At 46.3% G+C, this 22,464-nt stretch overlaps 1 protein-coding gene across 2 annotated transcripts; it reads right to left on the reverse strand.

Annotated features, from left to right (window-relative positions):
- Window positions 1-3,349: 3,349 nt before the first annotated feature.
- Window positions 3,350-21,417, reverse strand: Mcm3 (minichromosome maintenance complex component 3). 2 transcript variants are annotated; one of them, XM_021149379.2, is made up of 17 exons: window positions 21,272-21,417; window positions 18,784-18,896; window positions 18,197-18,405; window positions 17,605-17,735; window positions 15,652-15,890; window positions 15,351-15,459; window positions 13,926-14,079; window positions 13,516-13,647; window positions 12,925-13,133; window positions 10,890-11,064; window positions 10,438-10,564; window positions 9,567-9,717; window positions 7,502-7,642; window positions 6,564-6,667; window positions 6,028-6,104; window positions 5,593-5,683; window positions 3,350-4,448 (listed from the first exon to the last, which is right to left on the reverse strand). In XM_021149379.2, the coding sequence occupies exons 1-17, from the start codon at window positions 21,347-21,349 to the stop codon at window positions 4,250-4,252; spliced, it is 2,439 nt and encodes an 812-aa protein (XP_021005038.1). In that variant the 5' UTR covers window positions 21,350-21,417; the 3' UTR covers window positions 3,350-4,249. The 2 variants fall into 2 exon arrangements, with proteins under 2 accessions (XP_021005038.1, XP_029338074.2); XM_029482214.2 differs by lacking the exon at window positions 18,784-18,896.
- Between the last annotated feature and the right edge of the window lie 1,047 nt (window positions 21,418-22,464).

Raw genomic sequence — 22,464 nt, forward strand, 5'->3', positions numbered from 1 at the left:
GGCCAAGAATAACTCCCTGGATATTTTTGATCACACTGTGAACCCTGAGATTGTGTTATTTACTGGAAAAACCCCTTTCTAGTTATGGTGTGGCTCAGCCTTAGCACACACCTTTAATCCCTCTGGCTGGAACACACCTTTAGCACCCACCTTTAATCCTTCGGGCTGGAATATACACAACCTTAGCATCCCAAACAGTGAAGGCAGTTTGTAGTAGGAAGCACAGATATTTGAAAGTGATGCCTAATTGAGTGGCAGACAAAGTGATGAATCAGAAAGATTGGACAGAATTGGATATGCCCAACTCTCTCTCTCAAGAGGAGAGGCTACTTAAGAGAGAACAGTGCAGAGCGAGAGAGGAGAGGGCAGTTTTACCAAGACAGTTGTACAGAGACAGGGTGCAGAGCGAAAACAAGCTAGACAACAGGTGAAGACAGAACGAGCCAGAGCAAGGAGACAGAAGATAACAACAGATTGCCATTTAGTTTAAGGTGCAGCAGAACGAAAAAAGGCCAAGAGAGAAACTAGATTGAATCAATCATCTTGGAGGAGTTAAACCAGAGGAGCTGAGTTAAAACAGCCAGAGTTCAAAAAGAACTAAAAAAAAGGGGTGAGCAGCAAGTCTCAGAGGCTCAAGACGCTCTAGGCCTAGAGTAGATTGTGAGACCAGACCAACTCCATCTTGGGTTCAGAGTGCATCTTAGAGAACCTGACCTAAGGTTAAACTCATGTTAACCAACAAGCCCGCACCCAGCACTAGTTTCTGGGTTACTCTCTAACAAGCCTGCACCTCGCACTTCACTCCCTAACAGCCACAAAACAGGAGGAAAGCAGAAGTTTATGGTTTGGCTCCTAGCACCAAATATTTTGAAGGGCAACAAAATGCCATTAAGAGTCCCCTGATCAGATGTGTGCCAGGCTAGAAACCCCTTTGCTTCTTTGCTTGTTTCTATAAATGCTTGCTTGAAATTGGGCTGGGGCTTTGGGTCAGCTTGAGTCCAAGCTCCAGCTTCAATAAAAAAACTCTTAATGTGACTTCACCAGAATGGGCTCCTTGGTGGTCTTTTGGGGTTCTCGAACAGGCATAACATTGTAAGATTAGGCTTACCTAAATTGGCAGAGGTTTAATGTGATGACAACTATATCAGGCAGATAAAAGATACTTTTTACACAAAAATCACATTACTGTCAACATTTCATTCACCCAGGTACCCTATTCATCCAAGCCCCAATTTCTCAAGACAGACAAACCTTACCCCTCTAAGCCCCAGAAACCTTAGCTATTTTACTAAGCATTGTATGTGTAAATAGGTTCTTTTGGAATGAAGCATGTAGACAACTCAGTGTTTTGTTTTTTAAGCAATGATGTTTTCAACTTTTACTACTTTACTTTTAAATGTGTCTGTGCATCCCCTAAATAGTGGAATCAGAGGAGGTTATTAGCAGGCCCAACATGGGTGCTGGGAACTGAACGCACATCGTCTGCAAGAATAGTGTGCTCTTAGCCAACTCTCCAGCCCCATGACTTACTCAGCCGATGGCTGAGAGCTGGCACAACTGAAAGTTTGTTACACCCTAAACACATGCTTTGTGCTTTTAAGGACACTCTGCAGGCAGGATGAACTGTAGGTGGAAGGTGTCATGGCTAGGTTGGTGTGCTCATCCCTCCACTTGAGGCCTTGCCTGGTTCCGGAAGATGGCGGGCTCAGGCTCCATGTTCCCCACTACTAGGAGCCTTTGCTAGGGTTAGTCTTTAGATCCCAGAGAGTCCTACAGTGGAACATTGGGGAAGAGCTCTGGGGACTCTTGCTGAGGGGAGGAACCAGAGAGGTCAGGGACACACACAGAGAACTTGGCCCACAGAACCAATTGACTAGGATTCATGGGAACTTGAGAGATGAGGCCTAAAGGGGTCCAACCTCTGCATGCGTTGGCTAAGTAGCTTAGTGTTGAGGGAGTGGAGCTCTTCCTGACTCTACCTACTTGCAGGACCCTTTTCCTTCGGCTGGGTTGCCCTGTCCAGCCTTGATGTGACTGTATGTGTCTGGTCTGATTGCAGCTCGTTATGCTATGTCGGGTTGATGTCCCTGGGAGGCCTACTCTTTTTGGAGGGGAGTTGATCTGGGGGGAGGTACGGAAAACTGCAGTCTGAATGTAATATTATGAGACAATTAAAAAAAAAGGCTTAATGCCAAGTAACTGCACAATTACCCTGCAAAAGGATCCCTCTATGAATAAGGACAGTATTTTGACAGTTTCTGACATAAATTACCAGTTCTCTAAGGGGAGGAGAGGGGTATGGGGGGGGGGCGACCTCTGTTGGGTCAGTGAAGCCAGAGTTTGTTTCCCTGGACTTTCAGTAACTGCCATGGTTATGGGTCTTTTCCAAATCAGCAGGGCCTGTTTTGCACTGCACATTATCACATTTAGCTGACGGTTTTCTGAGGAAATCTACAAAGGGAAAATCCCCAAAGCGAGCACAGCAGCCTGCTGCCACCTTGTGATGACTTGACATAAATGCAGAAGCTAAGCCCACAAAAGAAATCCAGTATGCCTGCATACAAAAAGCACCAATACATGAATACAGCCATTAGGGAGATCACTTTAGAGAAGTTTTACAATATTAAAAACTACCATAATGCCGGGCGGTGGTGGTGCACGCCTTTAATCCCAGCACTTGGGAGGCAGAGGCAGGCGGATTTCTGATTTTAAGGCCACCCTGGTCTACAAAGTGAGTTCCAGGACAGTCAGGGCTACACAGAGAAACCCTGTCTTGAAAAACCAAAACAAAAAAACAAAAAACAAAAACAAACAAACAAAAAAAACCAAACCTACCATAAGACCTAGACTGTTCTGTTTTTCTCTGTGTAGCACTGCCTATCCTGAAACTCACTCTGTAAATGAACCCTCCCAAGTGCTGGGATTAAAGGCACATACCACAAAAATTAGGCTTATCAAAGATGAGGGTCTGCTGCACTAACCCAGGGAGTGCTGGGGCCATAAGCATGCACCACCACAACCAGTTTATGCAGTGCTGGGAGATGAACCCAGACCTTGACCCAGGCTTCTCCATCCTGGCCACACCCCCAGGGATGAATGGATAACAAAAATCTAGTACATAGAAAAAATAGAATTCAGCTATAGTGTAAAAATAACCATATTGTAGGATTTTACACACACAGTAGGATTTTACACACACATACACACTGAGGTCACAACCTCAGAAAGAAATAAACATGTTCTCCTGTGCATGCGGAACCTAGTCAATAACATATGTACATGTCGTATATAAGCAGAGCAGAAGACAAGACTAAATCCTACGGCATGAGGAAGGACAAAGGGAGCTGAGTTATGAAGGATATCAAGTCTCATTTTATTCTAACTCTGTCACCAAGTTGTCCCCTTTGGTGGTGGGTAGATAAGTACATAAAAGTATCTACAAGAGTTGAAAGTATAAAATCCATGTGATGGTAGCCTCTTGTACCATGGCTACTCTAAAATTAGACAAGTTCATTGAATTCTCTAGTGTGATTTTAACTACAATGTTTTTGTAATGAAATTAAAAGAAATCTTCGGGTGGGCCTGGGCCTGAGCGGCAGCTCAGAAGGTAAAGGAACCCACTGCCAGGCCTGACTACTTGAGTTGGATCCCTAGGACCTACATGGTAGTAGGGGACAACTCCCATGAGATGTCCACTGACCTCCAGAAATATGTCCCAGTAGGTCTCAGCCCCAACCCTCACATACATACACACAGACAAATAAATACATGGTTTTTTTTTTTAAAGCACAAAGCATGAAGTCCACATGTACAAAATAGTTATATTTACTCAGTATGAATGTCTTGGAAATTTAGGTCAACAATACATACTAGTCTAATTGCAAAGAAAGCTTTCTCCAATCCAACTTTGTCATCTGCCTGAGCCACTCTTGGCCCAACAGACCTCAAAAGCTTCCTGGACTAAAGTGCCTGGGGGGGTGGGGGTAAAAACACAAGTAACAAACGCAGAACACAGCTGTGCCCAGAAACACAGCTCAAATCATGAAGACTTCCCATGTTTAGGACTGGAAGGCTTGTGAGGCAGGCCTTCTGCCTGAGTCCTGGCCCTCCCTCCAGCTCTTGCCCTAAGGCAGACGTCATACACAAAGCTTCCAAGTCCTGATCGTCTCACCATCAACATCCCTTAAAAAAGTTACTGGAGGATGGGAGACAAAGGCTGGGGACAGGGCAGTACTTGGTAGCAACAACTTCAGATAAGGAAGACGATGCCCTCAGACACCATGACCTGGTTATCATCCTGCATCCGGCTCAGTGAAGCCTGGATTTCCTCTGAGGAGAAAGGCTCTTCTTTATTCCGATTGATGGATTCTGTGAGGTGGAGCATGCCCACAGACTGTGCATGAGCTTCCTGGAACACTTCTAAGAGGGCCGCCTTAAAAGCCTTCAGCCTGCACAAGACAGGAAAAACGTGAGGAAGTAGGAGGCCAGTCTGGTGGAGCACATGTCTGATACCAGCACTAAGGAAGCCCCCAACATCACCTTGTCTTAAACCAACAAAATGGCAGCAAACCCACCGGCAGCTCTAAGACAAGCCTGACATGGGAAAGTGTCTTTCCAATATTCTGAGCATCCTTCTAAACCAACCTACACTGCATGCAGAGCTTCCAGTAGTTCAGGCACGAGGAGTCTCTGAAACCTGGAGGCTGTCAAGAGACTGGTAATCCTACACATGGAAACTGGTCAGCACGACAGCTAGGAGACAGTTTACACACAGGACTTAATGGAAGCCATGACTCTTCCCCAGTCTAGGGACCTTACTGCGCCTTATGACTGTGCCAGGCGGCAAACCGAAGAATGTCTCACTGTGAATGGACAGCAGTGACATGGAGCCACCTCAGTGCCACTCAAGGACTTCATTAGGAATCTACATCTCATACTGGGGGACGGGGACACATGCCTTTAATGGGACCACTAGGGATGCGAGGGAAGGAGGGGAATCTCAGCGTGTGAGCCAGTCTGTTTACACATCGAGACACTGCAGCCCCTAGAAAGACAGCAGCGATTGACAGTGAACTGAGTGGATTCAGAAAGCAAACCTCATTGGCTGTTTCTGGAGTAGAATTACAGCCAATTTTAGTGTTTTTTTCTTTAAGTATTTTTCTACATTTGGCTGGGCTGTATTTTGTATCTTTAAAAATTAACCTTAGCCATGTTATTTCTTTGGTGTCTGGTAAACATAAATTTCAGGAAAAAGAGTATTTTCTGAAACTCTACTGAAAATATGGTTTTCAAAAAGAGTGGCCACAATTTATGAGGGGGGGGGGGGAAGAAATATCCCAATGAGAAGAATCCAAGGCTACAGTAAGCTACAAATCAAAATTTGACCTTGTTACCAAGCCAGTTCCTCCTGACTTAAAAGTAACAATTCAAATTTGCACAAGGTAGAAGCAATAGCAAGCAGGCAGTTCTGCCAAACCGCCACAGCCTTTAGACACTGGTTTGCAACACTCTGGGCGAGCCTGGGGTAATCACGGTGGAGCTCTAGCTCTAAGGTCAGTGGCGGCGGCTGGTGGCACCCCCAGAAGAACTCACCTGGGCTCACTGAGTTCCACTTTCTGGGAGTCCTGGGTCTCCTGAGAATCATCGGTCTTCTCTTGGGAATCGTCAGTCTTCGGGGTGTGCACTTCAGGGAAACAGGGGTAGGGGAGACAGCAAGGTGAAGCCATTTCCAGCAATATTAGAAAAGTGGCATCCCCGCCTCCTTGCTAAGCCTGTCTCCCATGATTCCTAAGGGCCAGGCAGGAAAATACAGGGAAAGCTCTGATGGCTAGGGGAATTGAGTTAGAGGGAGGCCCTAGCAGGCATGGCATAGGTCACCCAGATAGAAGAGACCAAGAGCAGAGCCAAGCTTATTTTCTAACACTGGCACTGCAGGTTTCCCAGGGTCTCGTGCGGGAGGCAGTGGGAACCCACGAGAAATGGCACACAAACAGCAACTGCAAGGGTCGGGAGGAAATGGTCACTCACCTTGAGGCATCTGCGTCTCTGCTTCACTGAAGTCATAAGGGTCACAGGACTCCCCATCCTTGGCATGAGTCTTCCTCCTGAAACACCCACAGCAGTCAAGAAACTGAGATGGCTTTACAGAGCCCTATTTGGGGGCTCAGACCACAGAGAAATATACAACCAATCAATGTGAAACACCATTCTGCATCCTGCAGATCCAGTCTTGCTCATACAGCCCTTCGTATAGGCCGTGGTCAGTCATATCTGTTTCCAGGCTCAGGCCTGAACAAAGCACTACTCTAACTGAAAGACATTCTCCAGGCCCTGGTGCCCGGTGCTCTCTGTTCCTGAGATCAGTCTGACGAATGCATAAGCAGGAGAGGAAACAGCCTCAAGAACACTGGGCGACCTGCTGATGGCATCACTTCTGTTATAGGAATTAATAACCACCTCCATCTGCCACCACTACAGGGCCTGGAAGGACCAGCCACTAACAAGCAGGGCTCTCCCTGGCCACAACAGAGCCTCGCATCTCACTTCTCAGCTCCCCACGGTACCTTTTCTGCTTCTGCTCAGTGTCTTCCTGGCTCTTTTCCTCTTCATCTTCCAGGTCTGATTCATCCTCACTTGGCTTCTTACGTTTCTTCTCCTTCTCCAGAACCTAGAAACAAGTTAGGGGATGTTACTGATGACAAAACTGAGTAAGGAACCCAGAGTCGCTTCTGCATCATGCGTAGAAATGACTTCCGTGTAGTTCTAAGACTTATCTGTACCTTCCCTGGTCCACGAGCCAGGACCATCAGTAGGGAGAGCCTACTAGCCATCTTTCACCAATGCTGTGAGGCTTTCCACACAGTAGGTACTTTAAGTTTACTAAATAAATGTTTCGGGAGGTTTCCAAAACCATTATGGTTAAGGCAACAAGCCATTTGTGTCTATATAGATCAGGTATTTAGTGGAAATTCAACACAGGTTCTCAAGCAGGAAAAAAGAAGCAGACCTTGAAGGTCTGCAGTTCTTCAGATGAGCCATAGGCACAAGGCTCAACTTCCTCCTGCCCTTTTATTAAACCTCCCACAACCCTCCCCCCCCCCATCTACTCCATTTCTGTCTCTTGTCAGAAAAGAACAGGCCTCTAAAAGATAACATCAAAACATAATGAAATAAAATATAACAAAACAAAAACCATTGCATTGAAGTTGGACAAGACAAACCAACAGAAAGAAAAGAGCCTAAGAGAAGGCACAGGAATCAGAGACCCACCCATTCACACACTCAGGAATCCCACACAAACACTGAACAGAAAGCTCTAATACATAGCAGAGGACCTGGTGCAGAGCAGCACAGGCCCTGTGATTGCTGCTTTAGCATCTGTGAGTTCATATGAGCTTTGCTCAGTTGGTTAAGCAGGCCTTGCTCTCCTGGTCTCCTCCAGCCCCTCTGGCTGTTAACACTCTTTCCCCTTCCTCTTCCATGGGATTCCCTGAAAGCTCACCTTCTTGAAATAAGCATACTGAACCAGCTCCACAGCTTCCTCTGCATCCTGCAGGTCCACAGTCTTGCTCATCCGGGCTTTCGCATGGGCTGTGGCCAGTCGAATCAGAGTTTCCAGTGTCCGTGCTGTAACTGGAGATGTCTGGAAGAAAGTGTGCAGGAATTACTTGTGCAGAAACATGTGTATTACTCTACGGCACAGAAAAAGAATGAAGGCAATACCAGAAATGCTAAGAAAGCCCAAGGTCTGTCCTCTCTATAGGTGGATGCCATTTAAAGTTCAAGTATCAGCCAGAACCCAACTACTGCCATCATCAAGCCTTATCAGAATCACTGCTCCAGTGAGCAGTGGAGAAGGCAAAGATTCATGGCTGCACAAGGTGCTAAGAAGAAGTGGCGGGCAGTTGAGTGCTTAGCCCCAAACATGGCATACCATCAGGTGCACAGATGCAAGGAACAGGTTAGAAGAAGGAAGGAAAAAGAATTAAAAAACTAAGACAAGCAGAAGTGCTGTGCAAAGCCATCATTTGGACAGAATTCAAGTCACTACTACGCTCACAATCTCACAGCAGCTGGGGATGCCTGCACTGAGTCTGCCCAAAGCCACTGACAGCAAGGCACAGATAGGGAGGACTCTAGAGGCCCTACTTACTGCTAGACTCTTTGCTACCAATAGATTCAAGCAGAGAGGGAATCACTGCTTTCATTTGTATACCCACTGGAGTAAGCAAGTGCTAATGGACAGATAATCACACAGATAATCCTGGCTAAACTAAACAGAACCCAAAAGTCATGAATCTGGCAGACACTGGCAGGGCAGAGGAGAGGCTGCTAGGGAGGGTTGAGGGAGAAGAGACTAGTGATGCAGGGGAGAGGGATTATCAGAGTATGTTCTATACAATGCTGAGCTGGACCTGTGACTCCTCTTAACTACTTCACAGAAGACGACATAGGTATAGAAGAATTGAATCTGTCCAAGGCCACCTGTGTGAGAGTGGAGCTCTGAGGACAGGTATCTGTCTCTCAGAGTGAGGAGGAGACTGACACACTCCCACACAAGGGGCCTGCATCTTCTTAAAGCCCCATTATGTGGTAGGGTCCTTGGCCTACCAAGTCACACTGTGCTTACTTGGAGTGCCAGGGAGTTCTGGCGGCCCTGCTACTCCCCAGCGTTCTCACCGGTACGGAGAAGGCCCGAGCAGGGAAAGGCTGCGCCCCAGGCTGCACGCCAGCTGCAGAGCTCTGACCAGGCACGGGCCACCCTTTCTATCATGGTTTCGATGTCTCCTGTTATATGAACCTCAGTGCCACATGCAGTTCACCTCTATCTTTGGACCTTCTAACTTCCCATTTACACTCACACCAATCTTCAAAATCAAACCTGCATGCACTCACACTGTGGAACCCCATCAGTATTAGATACTCCATCACCAGCTCCGCTTTCTGCATCACCTAAGAATTCTGTGAGACCTTCATGCGCGCTAACAGAACCAGACAACCATAACTCTGTTGTTTCAGTGAGCAGGCCTTCGAACGGGCGCACTGGAACAGTTTGTGCACAGGGAGGAGCAGTGATAAAGGGAGCATTTAGTATGGAAACGAGTGATGCTCTGCGCATCCCACCATGGGCAGAGGGGAAGTAAAGAACTATCAGAACACCCTGAGACAGAACAAGTACAAGGCAACAGCAGACGGCCCAGAGGCCTGTCGTATAAGCCAGCCTTTGAACTTGGGTCCTACATGAACTACACAGTGTTCCTGGAAGATGCAGGTAAGTTCCAATCTATTAAGTCACACTAGAAACTGCTCTGAATCATGGTCACTCAACCGAGACAAGGTCGGGTCCCAGAAGCTACTCATGGTTCACTGGCGGACATTCTTACTACATCTGAGGTCTTAGTTTTCATTTCCCTCAGAAAGTAATAAATAAATATCTCTCAACAGAAAATTCTTCAGACCAGGAAGGACAGTCAAGTGAAAACTCCCCCAGGTTACCAGAGAGCAGGAACTCCACTCCTCATGTTCTAGCTAAAGGACCTCAAGACCACAACCCCCTGTGCACTTACCCGGGCAGTGTCTGAGCTCATACTGTCCTGGCTGCGCAGGCGTGAGTATTCTTCTGCAATGTAGGCTGCTGACTCCTGTGTCAGGGTGGGCTTGATAATTTTGGCCACGTGAATGTACTTCTTCATAAAAGCTGCGCTCACCATCTTCTCCCTGGATCCAAGAGAATGAATGCCGTTTTCCTAACCCACCCAGGGCCATGCTTTACCTCTTGGAGGAGGGGACACACAAAGCATTTCTAATATTCTCCATTTAGCCTCAGGTGCTATCCCGGACTCATAAAGTCTAGGGAAGAAGTTCTGGTATTACAAGGTTTTTAAAAATTGTTCCACCACATGTGGTACCTGTCCTATTTTATATGTGGGAATACTGGTTCAAAGAAGTCAACTCAAATTCAGTGCAATGATACTTCTTTCTATAATATGGCCAAAGAGAGAGTCTACATAGCATGTTGGAGCACCCAACCAAGTCTCCTCTACTCAAATTCATCCTTAAAGCCTCTACTACCGGCTACCAACTAATCGTCACCAAAAATCTCCACAAAGGACCACCGGAGAATAAGAGGACAGACCACACACCCACTAGCACTTGGGCATACTGTGAAAAAAAGAACATTTTAACACAGTCATCTGGAGTCCAGGCTAGCTTCTCCTGCCTCGGCCTCTCAGTACTGAGCTTATGAGTGTGAGCCACGGCTGGCTGTCAAAACTATCTGCAAACTATCGGTTTTAAGAAAGATCTGAGCCTGAACTGAATCAAGGAGACATTATCAAGGCAACTGGCTAGGTCAAGTGCTTTATCTGTAGACCCCCCAAAAATGTACTCTAACAAAATCTCAGCTCTCTCTCAACAAAGAAGCAAGAAGAGGCTCACTTTTTCTTCTTGGTCCCATGTAGAAGGCTGTCATGCTTCTCATAAATGCGGGTATCTTGCTGGTCATCCTGGGTAAAGTCAGGATCGTCTGTGGCCAGGATATCCACTGAACTACCCAATGGCAGAGCTAGCAAACACAAGTTGAGACAAAGAACATCAAGGAGTTAAAGGCAAGAAAAACTGCCTCTTTTCCAGCATGGAAAGAGACGAAACCAAGAGCAGAAAGCAGGAACCCAGGAGGAAGGAAGAGACACATGGACCTCACAACTGCTCAAAAGAAATACAGCAATACCCCAAAATGGACACACAACCTCCAGCGAGCAGTCAAGTAAGGGGAGAAGGACAAGAAGGTGAGGGTACTGGAAACATTAACCCAGACACAGGATGAGCCAATGATAGCAGTATCCATTAGGACCCCTCCAGCAGCCACTCGTAGTATTCTCTATACTCACCATCACCGTCCTGCTCCCCCGGGGCCCTGTATTGGTGCATCCTAAGGACGTGGTCTGAGATCTCCCGATCCTGTTCAGGATCCATCTGATCCAGCATGATGAAGAGCAGGTCAAATCGAGACAGCAATGAGTCCTGCAGCCCAATGTTCTCCATGGGTGTCTTATACTGATCATACTGGAGAACAAGAGGACAACCAAGGAGAAGTGACATCAGTAAGAAGAACAGACATCGAGGCCAAATCAATCCTGGGGTGAGACTGTAAGGCTAGACCACACAAAATATAGCAGGAGAGCCGAAAATTTGGACCAGGATATAGCTCAGTGGTAGAGTGCTCCTCTAGTACATATCAGGTCCTCAAGATCACTGGGTATCAATACAATAGGAGAGATATGACCTCTCCTAAGTTGTCTCTTACCCTCAGATGCACTCTACACACATACATGCACGTAAAAATAAATGTCTGTTCTGTCTTCAGAGAAGATCTCTGACTGACCTGGCCATTCTGGAATTTGCTACAGAGAAGGATGGCCTTGAATGCACAGAAGTCCGCCTGCCTCTGCCTCTGCCTCCCAAGTGCTGGGATTAAAAGCTTGCTGCCACCACACCCAGCAGAAAATCAACCATTCTCAAAAGGAACCAACAAAGTTTCAATGTGCACATTGGTAGTGTTAGCCTAGAGGTCCTGACGTAGGGCACGCACGGAAAAGAGTGAGTATTGCAGCTTCCATCCTAGCAGAAGGGAAACCTTCACTGTTCAGTTCACTAGCATTGCTGGGTTTAAGTTCATACAAGGAAACACTACAAATGCCTTGTTTTAAAAAGGCAAACTCTTAATAGTTTGGTTTTCAGTTTCATCAAGAAGCCACCCACAGTAGCATACCAGAAATACCTGTGTATATCATGTTCATTACAGTATGGCTCACTACAGCCAAGATATGGAATTGGTTTATATGTCCACCCGCAGATGAATAGGTAAGAAAATATCAGATAAAATTATTTAAAAATAAACATGACAGGATGCCTTTAATCCCAGCACTTGGGAAGCTTACGTAGGCAGATCTCTTAAGTTCAAGACCAGCCTAATTTACATAGTGAGCTCCAGGACAGCCAGAGCTATACAGTGACACACTGTCTCAACCACACACATAACTCCTCCTTAATTACAGACTATGAACCCACCAATATTAGCAGAGTCACAGAAAACTGATATCAGGAACTGGTTTCTGGATGCACAATAACCATCAATTAATTCAAAACCAACCATGTGCTGGGCATGGTGGCGCACGCCTTTAATCCCAGCACTCGGGAGGCAGAGGCAGGTGGAGTTTGAGGCCAGACTGGTCTACAAAGTGAGTTCCAGGACAGCCAGGGCTACACAGAGAAACCCTGTCTCAAAAAAAAAAAAAAAAAAAAAACGATGTAACAAATCTGAGATGTCCCCAACAGTGCTAGCTTTTGCTGTGTCATGCAACTTCAATAAAGCCTTGTTCTGAACACACCTGTGCATTCTCATTCTACACGAATCTCAATACTCAACTGTTCCTGGAAGACCAAGGCTCAGGGCTGAGATCACCTGATAAGCCACAATCCTTTTAGTGCATATACAAAGTCTCCAAGGACCAGAGAATGGACCAGAGGCATAATGGCCTAATTATAGAAACAGACTCGATGGTCCTAACATCAACTGGCAAGCTGGCAGCCAAAACAGCAGAAACCCAGGTTCACTCACAGACCCTGTCTCAAAGAGTAAAGTGAAGAATGATAGAGGAAGACACCCAACACTGATCTTTGGTTTACATGCATTTCGCGTGAGTGCACACACACACAAACATGCAAGACCACAGAACCTGCATACACACTCACACACATGCACACATGATTTCTTTTCTGTTATATAGGAACCATGAAGAAAACCTGCTGTGATCCAAGAGCAGTAGTAACAAGACAAGCTGTCCTCTATAACAAACCTCTCAGTCTGGCCAGTAAGCAAAACCAAATTGATCCAAGAGTGGTTATGGGCCCAATTCCACTCACCCTGCCATAGACTGGATTGGCAGCTGCCAAAACACTGCAGCGGGCATTGAGCCGGGCATGGATGCCAGCCTTTGCAATGGTCACTCGACCCTGCTCCATCACCTCGTGGATGGCCGTGCGGTCCATGTCAGACATCTTGTCAAACTCATCAATGCAAACCACTCCACGGTCAGCCAGGACCATAGCACCAGCTTCCAGGCGGCGCTCCCCTAGAAAGAGAAGAGGTAAATGTATGTGTGTGCCACGGTCAGGGGACAAAGATCTCGGTGGCACCTGTCCTCATAGTGCATGAGCACACAGTAAGAGACTTCACGTCACAGGAGTCTCTCACATCCTCAAGTGATACCCAGCTAGACTTCCTTTCCTGCTCTTCCAATCTTTCCCTAATTTCATTTCCCCTTCCTCCTAAGTTGCAGGTTTCTTTTGCCATCATTTAAATCATCATTTATCCATTTCTCCAGAGCATTCACTCTTATAACACACTCCACTAATCTTTCAAATGTCCCCAAACGCAAGTCAGCACCTACAAGCTTGAAGAATCTAATCTGCTCACACTCATGCTGGGCCTGACAGGGAGCCTCAGGTCCTTACCTGTTTCCTGGTCTGTAGTGACAGCAGCTGTGAGACCCACTCCAGAGGAGCCCCGTCCCGTGGTGGGAATGGCCCTGGGCGCTGTGCAAAGCACGTACCGCAGAAGCTGGGACTTGGCAACGGAGGGGTCGCCTGCAGGACAAGGGGGTGATGATTCTCTGGGAAATCCCCACACACCCCAGCAAATTCTGCTTCCACACAGAACTAACGTTAACCGTTACTTCTTCCCCTTTTCCCATTTGCAGTATATAGTCTACATCAGATGAATCAGAATTTCAGGGATGATAAAACAAAACCACCCATTTTAGTCTTCTGTACGCTGATGAGCCTAGAATATGACTAGACACAGTGGTACAATTTTAAATACACATTCTTCCAAGCCCCGTCCTCAAGGTCTAACGCCCTCATACCTATTAGAAGAATATTGATGTCTCCACGGATGTGGCTGCCGTTTTCCAGTTCCCGCTCCACGCCGCCCAGGAGCAAGCAGAGGATCGCCTTCTTGACGTAGTCATGCCCATGGATGCTCGGGGCTAATGACCGGGCCAGCTGCTCAAAGACATCCTGGAGGAAGAACCAAGAGAGAAAAGCCTCAAGACACCAGCGGGGTTTCTGGAGCCCATAGACAAGGTAAACCCAGGTTCAAAACCCAAAAGCTTTGCTCCAAGACAACCCCATTCAGACAACTGCAGGGCAGGTAAAGAGGTAGCCTATGGCACAAAACAAAACTTGTCAAGGTATACTTGTGATTGAAGGCCAGCTTGTGCTAACTAGGGACATCCCAGACCAGTGTGGGATATATAGTTAGATTCTGTCTCAAAAAACAGCGGGGGGAGTCAGGGGGAGAGAAGTCCCTTAGGCCACAATGTGGTTGTTGGGACTTCATAGCTTTCTGAGCCAGAACTTTCCCTGTTTCTTCTCTTTCAGGCCAGAAGCTAAGCATCCTTTTCCCCAACACTCCAGACTTCCTTAGTTTCTCAGTCCTCTCTCCCCACCACGTGGCTGTCTATTCACCATGCCTAACGCACACAGCATGCCACGCTCTCTCCCATCTATCAATCTATAATAAACTTCTCTCCAAACCTTCAGGGACAAGCATACCAAAAACACCAGACTGAGGATGCACCTCGGTGGTACAGAATTTAGCTAACACATACAAGGCAAGGCCCCTGGGTTTAATCTCCAAAACAATAAGCACATTCCCAGTGCAAACAAACATACACACACACAAACACACACACACAAACTGGGTAATCTCGTGGTTTAGCAGTAGCTTTTATCACACATACTACCTTGCTCGAGTCTAAATGTGGACAGATTGTCTTTATAAAGCAACCACCCGAGTTCAATCCCTCAGGTCCATAAGGCGTGAGGTAATCAACTCCGACAAGCTGTTCCCTGACCTCCACATGTAGGTACACGTGCACATATAAACAGTGAGACGTAAGTAAATACAGTTTAAAAAGAAAAACTAAAAACACATGGTAGTACATGCAGGAGGACCAGGTGTTCAGGTACAGCCTGGGCTACCCAAGACTGTCTCAACAGAACTAAACCAGTTATAAATAAAGCTCAATGGTACACCATATTCTAACTCCTACATTCTTAATCTGCATTAGGTTCAACTGAGCAGCCCAGAAGACACAAGTACCACCAATAAAATGGCAAAAATACTTGTCAGTTGGAACAAAATTGGAAGGTAGCAACAAATAATACTTCAGAGAGAAAAAAAAAAACAAAAACAAAAACAAAAGCAACTTCCTCTAGCTCCAGCCCAAGATGGCCCCATGCAGGACGCAACACTTTCAAACCAAACCCATCCCCATTCAACTGACCTTGGAACGAGTTTTGCTGAACTTCTTGATCTTGGCTATATCGTCTGCAGAGAATGCAGGCTGAATATCCTTACTCATCTGCTTCACATTACAGGCAATCAGGACGGTCCTGCAACACAGTGAACGGTGAAGCCCGGTGAAGGCCCAGCAGTGCTAAATGTTCCTGGTCTATTAAACTAAACCAGAAAACGGGAGCAGAGAACTTGACTGAGCTCTCTGTTCACCAGCCACAGTGAGGACGGAATGCCTATTTGGGAGGGTGGGACTCCCAGGCTAGGCCATGGCACAGCAGACCCTTTACCTGAAGGTCCCCGAGGTGTAGCAGCCCTTCTTCCCTGGAAGGCAGCGGTAGGTCCCCACCACCTGTATTCTGTCACCAGGCTTCACTTTATCCACAAGATCATCGTCTAGAATGACATCCACAGAGCGAGGAAGCTGACCAGCAGGGGCCTTCTCTGGCATCTCCTGGATGGTGATGGTCTGGTGGTCCTTGTAGACAGACAGGCCATACTCTGTCTCCAGGGGGTTGTTCTCCTCATCCTACAGAAAAAAAAAAAAAAAAAAAAAAAGAAAAGAAAAAAGTCATTTTGGTCTTGTCTTTAAAATGGAGCATTCATCCAACATGAAAAACATCTTATAGCGTTCTGGAACCTTTACTATCTCAAACAATAAATGTGTATGCATCTCTTCCAGCCTTCCTAACCTGATCCTTGGGTTAGTAACAAATCAGCCAGTGGAAGGGTCAGTTTTCACAGATGGGACCACGGCTGTACTAACACCTAAATTAAAGTCCCGACTCCTCACACTGAGGCTGCATCTGTGATCATAAGCTGATACAGGTTTTCTTTTCCTCTTTCTTTTTTCGACAGGGTTTCCCTGGGTACCCCTGGCTGTCCTGGAAGTCACTCTAACCATCCACCTGCCTCTGCCTCCTGAGAGCTGGGATTAAAGATGGGTTCCACCATGCCCAGCCCTGATGCAGGTTTCCTACTCTAGGAAATACCCAAGAGAAACACGCAGCCAAAGCTACAACCTGCTCACAGCAGCACTCCTACCAGGCAGATTGTAAAGAATATCTAAATCTATCAACAGAATAGGTAAATAACATGGGATTGTTATCACACAAATGAACACTGAAAGACACACACTCGTGGGCATACACAGTATCACACAAAAGCTGTTCGGCACAAGAGCACATACACAGGAAACCAGCCAAAAGCTGCAGTTCTCAACCTGTGGGCCGTGACCCCTTTGGGGGTTGAATGACCCTTGCACAGGGTCACCTAAGACCATTAGAAATCACGGATATTTACGTTATGACTCCTAACAATGGCAAAATTGCAGTTATGAAGTAGCAACGAAAATCATTTTACAACTGGAGGTCATTACAACATGAGAACTGTATTAAAGAGTCACAGCAAAAGGAAGGCTACAAGCCACTTGGCAAAAGCAATCCCTAGTGTTAAGACACTAGGATTGCCAGGAATGGTGTCACATGCCTTTAAACACTCAGAAGACAGAGGCAGGTGGCTCTCTGTGAGTTCAAGGCCAGTCTGGTCTCTAGTAAGCTCCAGGACAACAATCGAGGCTATGTGGAGATCCTTTCTCCAAAAACAGACATTAGGATAGCATGGCCTTCCGTAGCAATTCCTACGCACTGGTAAGTCTTTTTCCACTTTAGATGCTGGTTATATGAGTATATTCTGCTTATAAAAACTCGAATTATACACTTAGGTGTGTGTGTGTGTGTGTGTCTATGTATGTATGGGCTTTCTATATCGCAACTTTTCTAAACTTTATTTTGTGGGGTGCGCAAACATGTATAGGTGCACACACTCATGCAAACGGAGACCAGAGCTTGACATCAAATTCCCTCTTCATTTCAGCTGGGCTGGCCAGCCAGCCAGGAAACTTTTGGGATCACTCTCTCCCAGGACACTCTGTCCAAAGACAGGCAGGGTTAGAATGCACGTGTAGCACGCCTGGCCCTTTACTTGGGTGCTGGAGATTCAAACCCAGGCCCTCACACCTCCAGAACAAGTATTCTTATCCACTAAGCCAACTCCCTAACCTCTAACTATAATCTTAAAAAAAAAAAGGTAGGATTTCTATATTAAACTTTACCTTGAACCATTCTTTTTTTTTTCTGAATTAATCCTTACCTCGAATATCTACTTTTAGGATAAAGACTCCAGATACTATATAGTCGCCTGAATTTAAACACTCACCCTAGATTCTGCCCCCATGCCCTCACCTTTGTGGGATAAACAGAACTGGATGGGAAAGCCACTAGGGTGGTGAGGTCAGAGTAGCGTCGCTCTATGGTCTTCTTAGTAGCAGGACAGTAGTGAACGCTGCGAACGACTTTGGGGCGAACCAGAGAGCCTAGGGATGCAAAGGTGTGCACAAAGTCACCCAACGGCACAATAACAGACAATGGGGGTCTAAATTTATACAAGGCTCTATAATAAATACTATATTCTCCCAGTTAGGTTAACCTGTTTTACTAGCACTTGTCATTTGTTCTTCTTTACATCTATACATAGGTACCCTGCATCCGTGTGTAATTTTAAGTACCACTGATGTCAATGAAGGGACAGTTCAGGGTTGCAGTGAGGAGGGAAAAGCAGGACTCTTCCCGCTTTGGGAACTCGCAATTCTGCTTTCCACTGCTGGTCCCTCCCAGGCCGGAGTGCTGTGGACCCTGCGTTGCTTCACATTTTACTATTTAATTTCAATGTTTCCAACAAGTTCCCCAGACTCATACCAGCTCCCCTGGGTTCCAGACCGCCTAAATCTACCCTACCATTTCTTAGGGCCCTAAGCACCATCTTCGATCTACTCACATTTAGTAACAATGCCTTCCACACAGACCACACAGCTGAGGAAGCAGGAAGTGAGAGTCCGGGGAGAGACGTGCTTTGAGCCAAAGCTGCCTTCCAATCCTATGTAGAACTCCTCATACTGCTTGGCGTAGGTGGAGTCAATGGAGGCCACAAAATCCTTCAAGGCCCGCTGGAAGGCAACCAGCTCCTCAAATGCATTGTTCAGGAGGCTGCGTGGGGTTGAGACAAAGAACAGTTAGACAGAGCTCAGGAAGCTGACCCTAGAAACAGGAAGAACAACCTCGGGTCAGAAAAAGGAAACAGGAAGGAGCAACCTCGGGTCAGTGAAAGAAAATCCATGTCTACTTTGTGCGACCACTGTGTAAGACTGAAGTTATTCTCAATTCATCAAAGATGTAAAACAGGATGCTCAACACAACGCTGGAAGATGGGAGTACCTGAGACCACCTCTTCTCTGGGAGAAGATGACAGCCTGTATGTAGGTCAAGCCTACATACAATGCAATCTAGGTCTTCCCAATCTAAACAGGATGTCTTCCTTTCTCCTTCCAAAGCACCGGAGCCCCAAGAAACCCTGTCATGGCTCACCGGTTAGCCCTCTTTTCATTCTTCCTGCGCAGGTCATTCACGCTGACAATCAGCCGATACTGGTTGTCACTGATCAGTTCCCGAACCTTGTTCTGGTAAATGCCTTGGTCCTCCTGCGAAGCGGGAATAAGACATATCGAACAAGGGATTTGACATATTAACTTTTTTGACATATTAAATTAAGACATTAAATTAGGACACAAGTCAAATGTGTTTCAGACCAGAAGCAGCCCTGGAAACAAAGCCTCTGGGCCCAGATGAACGCAAAGTCTGTTCTTCAGTCTTCCCCTTCACCCACTGGCCTCAGACCTCACCTACAATCTATTAAGAGACTCTAAGAATCATAAAGTCAATGTCACCTAAGAAACTGAGGGTCCACTTTCTACAGGGTCTTGGTTTTATTCATAGCAAGCTTGGATCTCCAAAGCTGCCTAGGAGATACAAAGAGGAAAAGTTGAATTCAGGTAGAGCATGGAGCTAAACTACAATTCCAGCACTCAGGCATCTGAGGCAGGAGGATCACCACTAAGTCCAAAGCTAGGCTACAGAGTCAGACTCCTTCAAGAGCAACAACCAAAAGAACAAGCAAGCAGACAGGTACACAGTGACAATCTGTAAACACTGTAGAAAGGGGTATCTTCAAGTGAGAGTAAGCCTGTCCTGAAGCTAAGGGACAGCCAGCTAGGGATTCCAGTAATATTAGAAGGTCAGAAGGCAGGCAAGCTCAGCAGTGGGGTCTACAACTGCATCAAGAACTTGGGGGTACTTAAGGACGTATTACATAAAGGCAGGGTGGTCAGTTCTGTGTTCTTGCCCTCTGGTGTAACGTACTTCTGTCTTTCAGCGGAAAGATGTTCTTGCCTACGTTATAAAACAGGTGTATGCCTTTCTGGACAAGGAGAACACACCTGCTGTCTCTATCAATAGAGCATTAAGGACCACTGAGCATTCAATTTATAAAGGGGTTACTGATCGTGGGGGTGGGGGAGGGTTCTATTTATACCATGGGAGGTCAGCATAAAGGTATTCAAAAGTTCTAAGCAGGGACTCGGGAGCTACTTAAAGCCTACACCAGCAAAGATGGCACTAGCCACTATGTCACTTACACATGAGGATGCCAGCATGTTGATATATGTCTCAATGGTGCCCAGGAAGTAGACGGCTGCAGACAACCCTTTCCTCCTGTCCAGCATGCCCTATCACATACTATCATGATCATTAACAGTTCTCCTATATGCTTACATTTTAATTGGGAATTAGAATGGCCTAAGTCTTAAAGACTTAGTAAAAACAAACAAACAAAAAAAACCCCTTGCAATACGAAAATTTAACTTTAAAATCGGGATGTTAACACACCTGACTGTAGACATATTTCAAAATCATGATGCATATTTGAAATGTAATTTAAATACTCTTAAAGTTCAAATTTGAATTGCTTTTCATTGATCAACAAACTTCCAGGGCTCATCGACATCGTATAGCTTTAAATTTTGGATTACACTTAATCCCCATTTTACCTGCAAACAAAACACTTGATTCACCAAAAAGAGAGCTGTCATAAATTGTTAGTCTGGCTCCTACCCCCACCAGCATCAAGTCGGTCATTAAATCTGAGGGTTCTGTGCCAGTTACATTAGCTCTTCGAAGTAAGAGCCCGTTTACACCTGACCAGTCTCCTTGCAAGTTGTGTGGGGTTGTGGGGAACACATGAATTTAGAGACAACCTAAATTACTTTGGAGAAAACTCAAGCAGCTCATGAAGATATGCAGGAGCAAGAAAATGACAAGGGGAGATAATGAGAAAATGAAAATGATCAAAATACATTATGTGCTTATGAAGTTTCATAATGTAACCCGTATGTATAGTTAACATATCCTAATGTAAGAGGTTTCAAGAAAAATATGCTCCTCAGGGGAAGACGGCAAGCACAAGGCCTGGGTATCATATCAAGTAGGCTATGGGGATCAGTAGCAGCAATTATAAGAGGGAGTGATAAGAAAGAAATATGACCAAAATACATTATGTGTTTATGAAATTTCATAACGAAACTAATACGTATAATTAACATGAAAAGAATGTAACTTTAAAAATCTTTAGGTACATCTGAAGGAGAGAAAAAAAGATAACAGGAAGTTGCAGAGAAAATAAGTTATCAGCGGCCCTGGTCCTCCGCGGGGACCCCAGCACCGTGCCCGGTCACCCGTGGGGACCCCATCAGCCGTGCCCGGTCACCCGCGGGAACCCAGCACCGTGCCCGGTCACCCGTGGGGACCCCATTAGCCGTGCCCGGTCACCCGCGGGACCCCAGCACCGTGCCCGGTCACCCGCGGGAACTCAGCATCGTGCCCGGTCACCCGTGGGGACCCCATCAGCCGTGCCCGGTCACCCGTGGGACCCCATCAGCCGTGCCCGGTCAACCGCGGGAACCCAGCACCGTGCCCGGTCACCCGCGGGACCCCAGCACCGGGCTCGCGGCCCGAGCCTCACCTCGTCATCCAGGAAGTCCAAGTAGTCTCTCTGCGCTTCCCGCAGCTCCACATCATCCAGCACTACTGTGCCCGCCATGTCGCTGCTCCGAAATCGCCGGCCACCAAACAGCCCGGAAACGCGTGACACCGCCTTGGCGCGAAAACTTCCCAAGTTTTCCCGCCACGGAAGTTTATGGTGGAGGAAGCATGGAGCAGAGACGCGTTATGATTGGCTGACCACTTCACTAGCCTTTCATTCCGTGCCTGGATTGGAGAGAAATGGTCGCTTTCTCCGCCCTAATAGGAAGTCTGACCAATGGTACAGAGAGGATGCTCAAAACCCACCCCCTGGAAATTGAGCAACAGGAAGGCTAGGAAGCACTGCATTCTGGGAGTTGTGGTCCTTCCCACCTCACCCCCTGTTTTTCTTTTTTTTTCTTTGCCTGTAGGAAGTTTTGTCAAATGGGAAGTTAGGATTTACTGAGGGGGTCGGTCTAAGTTTGTACCCCATATGCACAGGTACATATGAAGGCCAGAGGTTGATATCCGGTGTCTTCCTCAATCTTTCTCCACCTTGTATTTTTGAAAGAGGAACAGGATACCCACTGACCCATCTCTTTAGCCTCCATATTATTGATTCTAACACTTTGTCTTCTAGCCTTCATTTCCTCCTATACAAAATGAGGAATCTGAATTCAAAATTCTCCAGTAAGCCATCACTAGTATTCCAAGAGCAAGTTAGAAATGGTGTAAAGACAAATTTTATTCACTGAATCATGCTATTGCCTTTAATACAGCCTTGATTTGTTGTGTCTTGATCTGTAACCTTGAAGACACAGAGATATATAATTCGTATTTCTCCCTACTTTCACAAGGTCATGAGATAGATAAGCAGAAAATCAGATTGTTCCAAAAAAAAAAAAAAGCATAGTTAATATATCTAAGGGTTCCATTGCTGTTCACATACTTGCTTTGCTTGCTATCTGTTGGCTTTCTGCCTTAGGCACTAATGGGCCAAGGCTGATTTACAAGGTGGAATAATTGCTAGGAGGCTCCCTGGAAAGCAGCATGCAGAAACAGTCAAATCAAGGCATTGCAAAGTATACAGAGTACTTCCTTTTTTCTATATCTCCAGCCCAAAGAAAACACTTGGAGTGGGCAACCCTGAGGTGGAGAACAGATGAGTTATGGGTACTGGATGCTGCTTCCAAG

The sequence above is a fragment of the Mus caroli genome, unplaced genomic scaffold, assembly GCF_978045245.1.
Source record: "Mus caroli unplaced genomic scaffold, Mus_caroli_1 scaffold_1, whole genome shotgun sequence".
NCBI lineage: Eukaryota > Metazoa > Chordata > Mammalia > Rodentia > Muridae > Mus > Mus caroli.

Bases quoted from the DNA above. Each gene is read 5' to 3' on its own strand.
- Mcm3 (XM_021149379.2), bottom strand. From the start codon at position 21,349: ATGGCGGGCACAGTAGTGCTGGATGATGTGGAGCTGCGGGAAGCGCAG. The intron at 17,736-18,196 runs GTGAGTAGATCG...TTGCATCCCTAG, and splicing joins GGAAGGCATTGTTACTAAAT to GCTCTCTGGTTCGCCCCAAA. The intron at 9,718-10,437 runs GTGAGCCTCTTC...TCTTGGATCCAG, and splicing joins CATGGGACCAAGAAGAAAAA to GGAGAAGATGGTGAGCGCAG.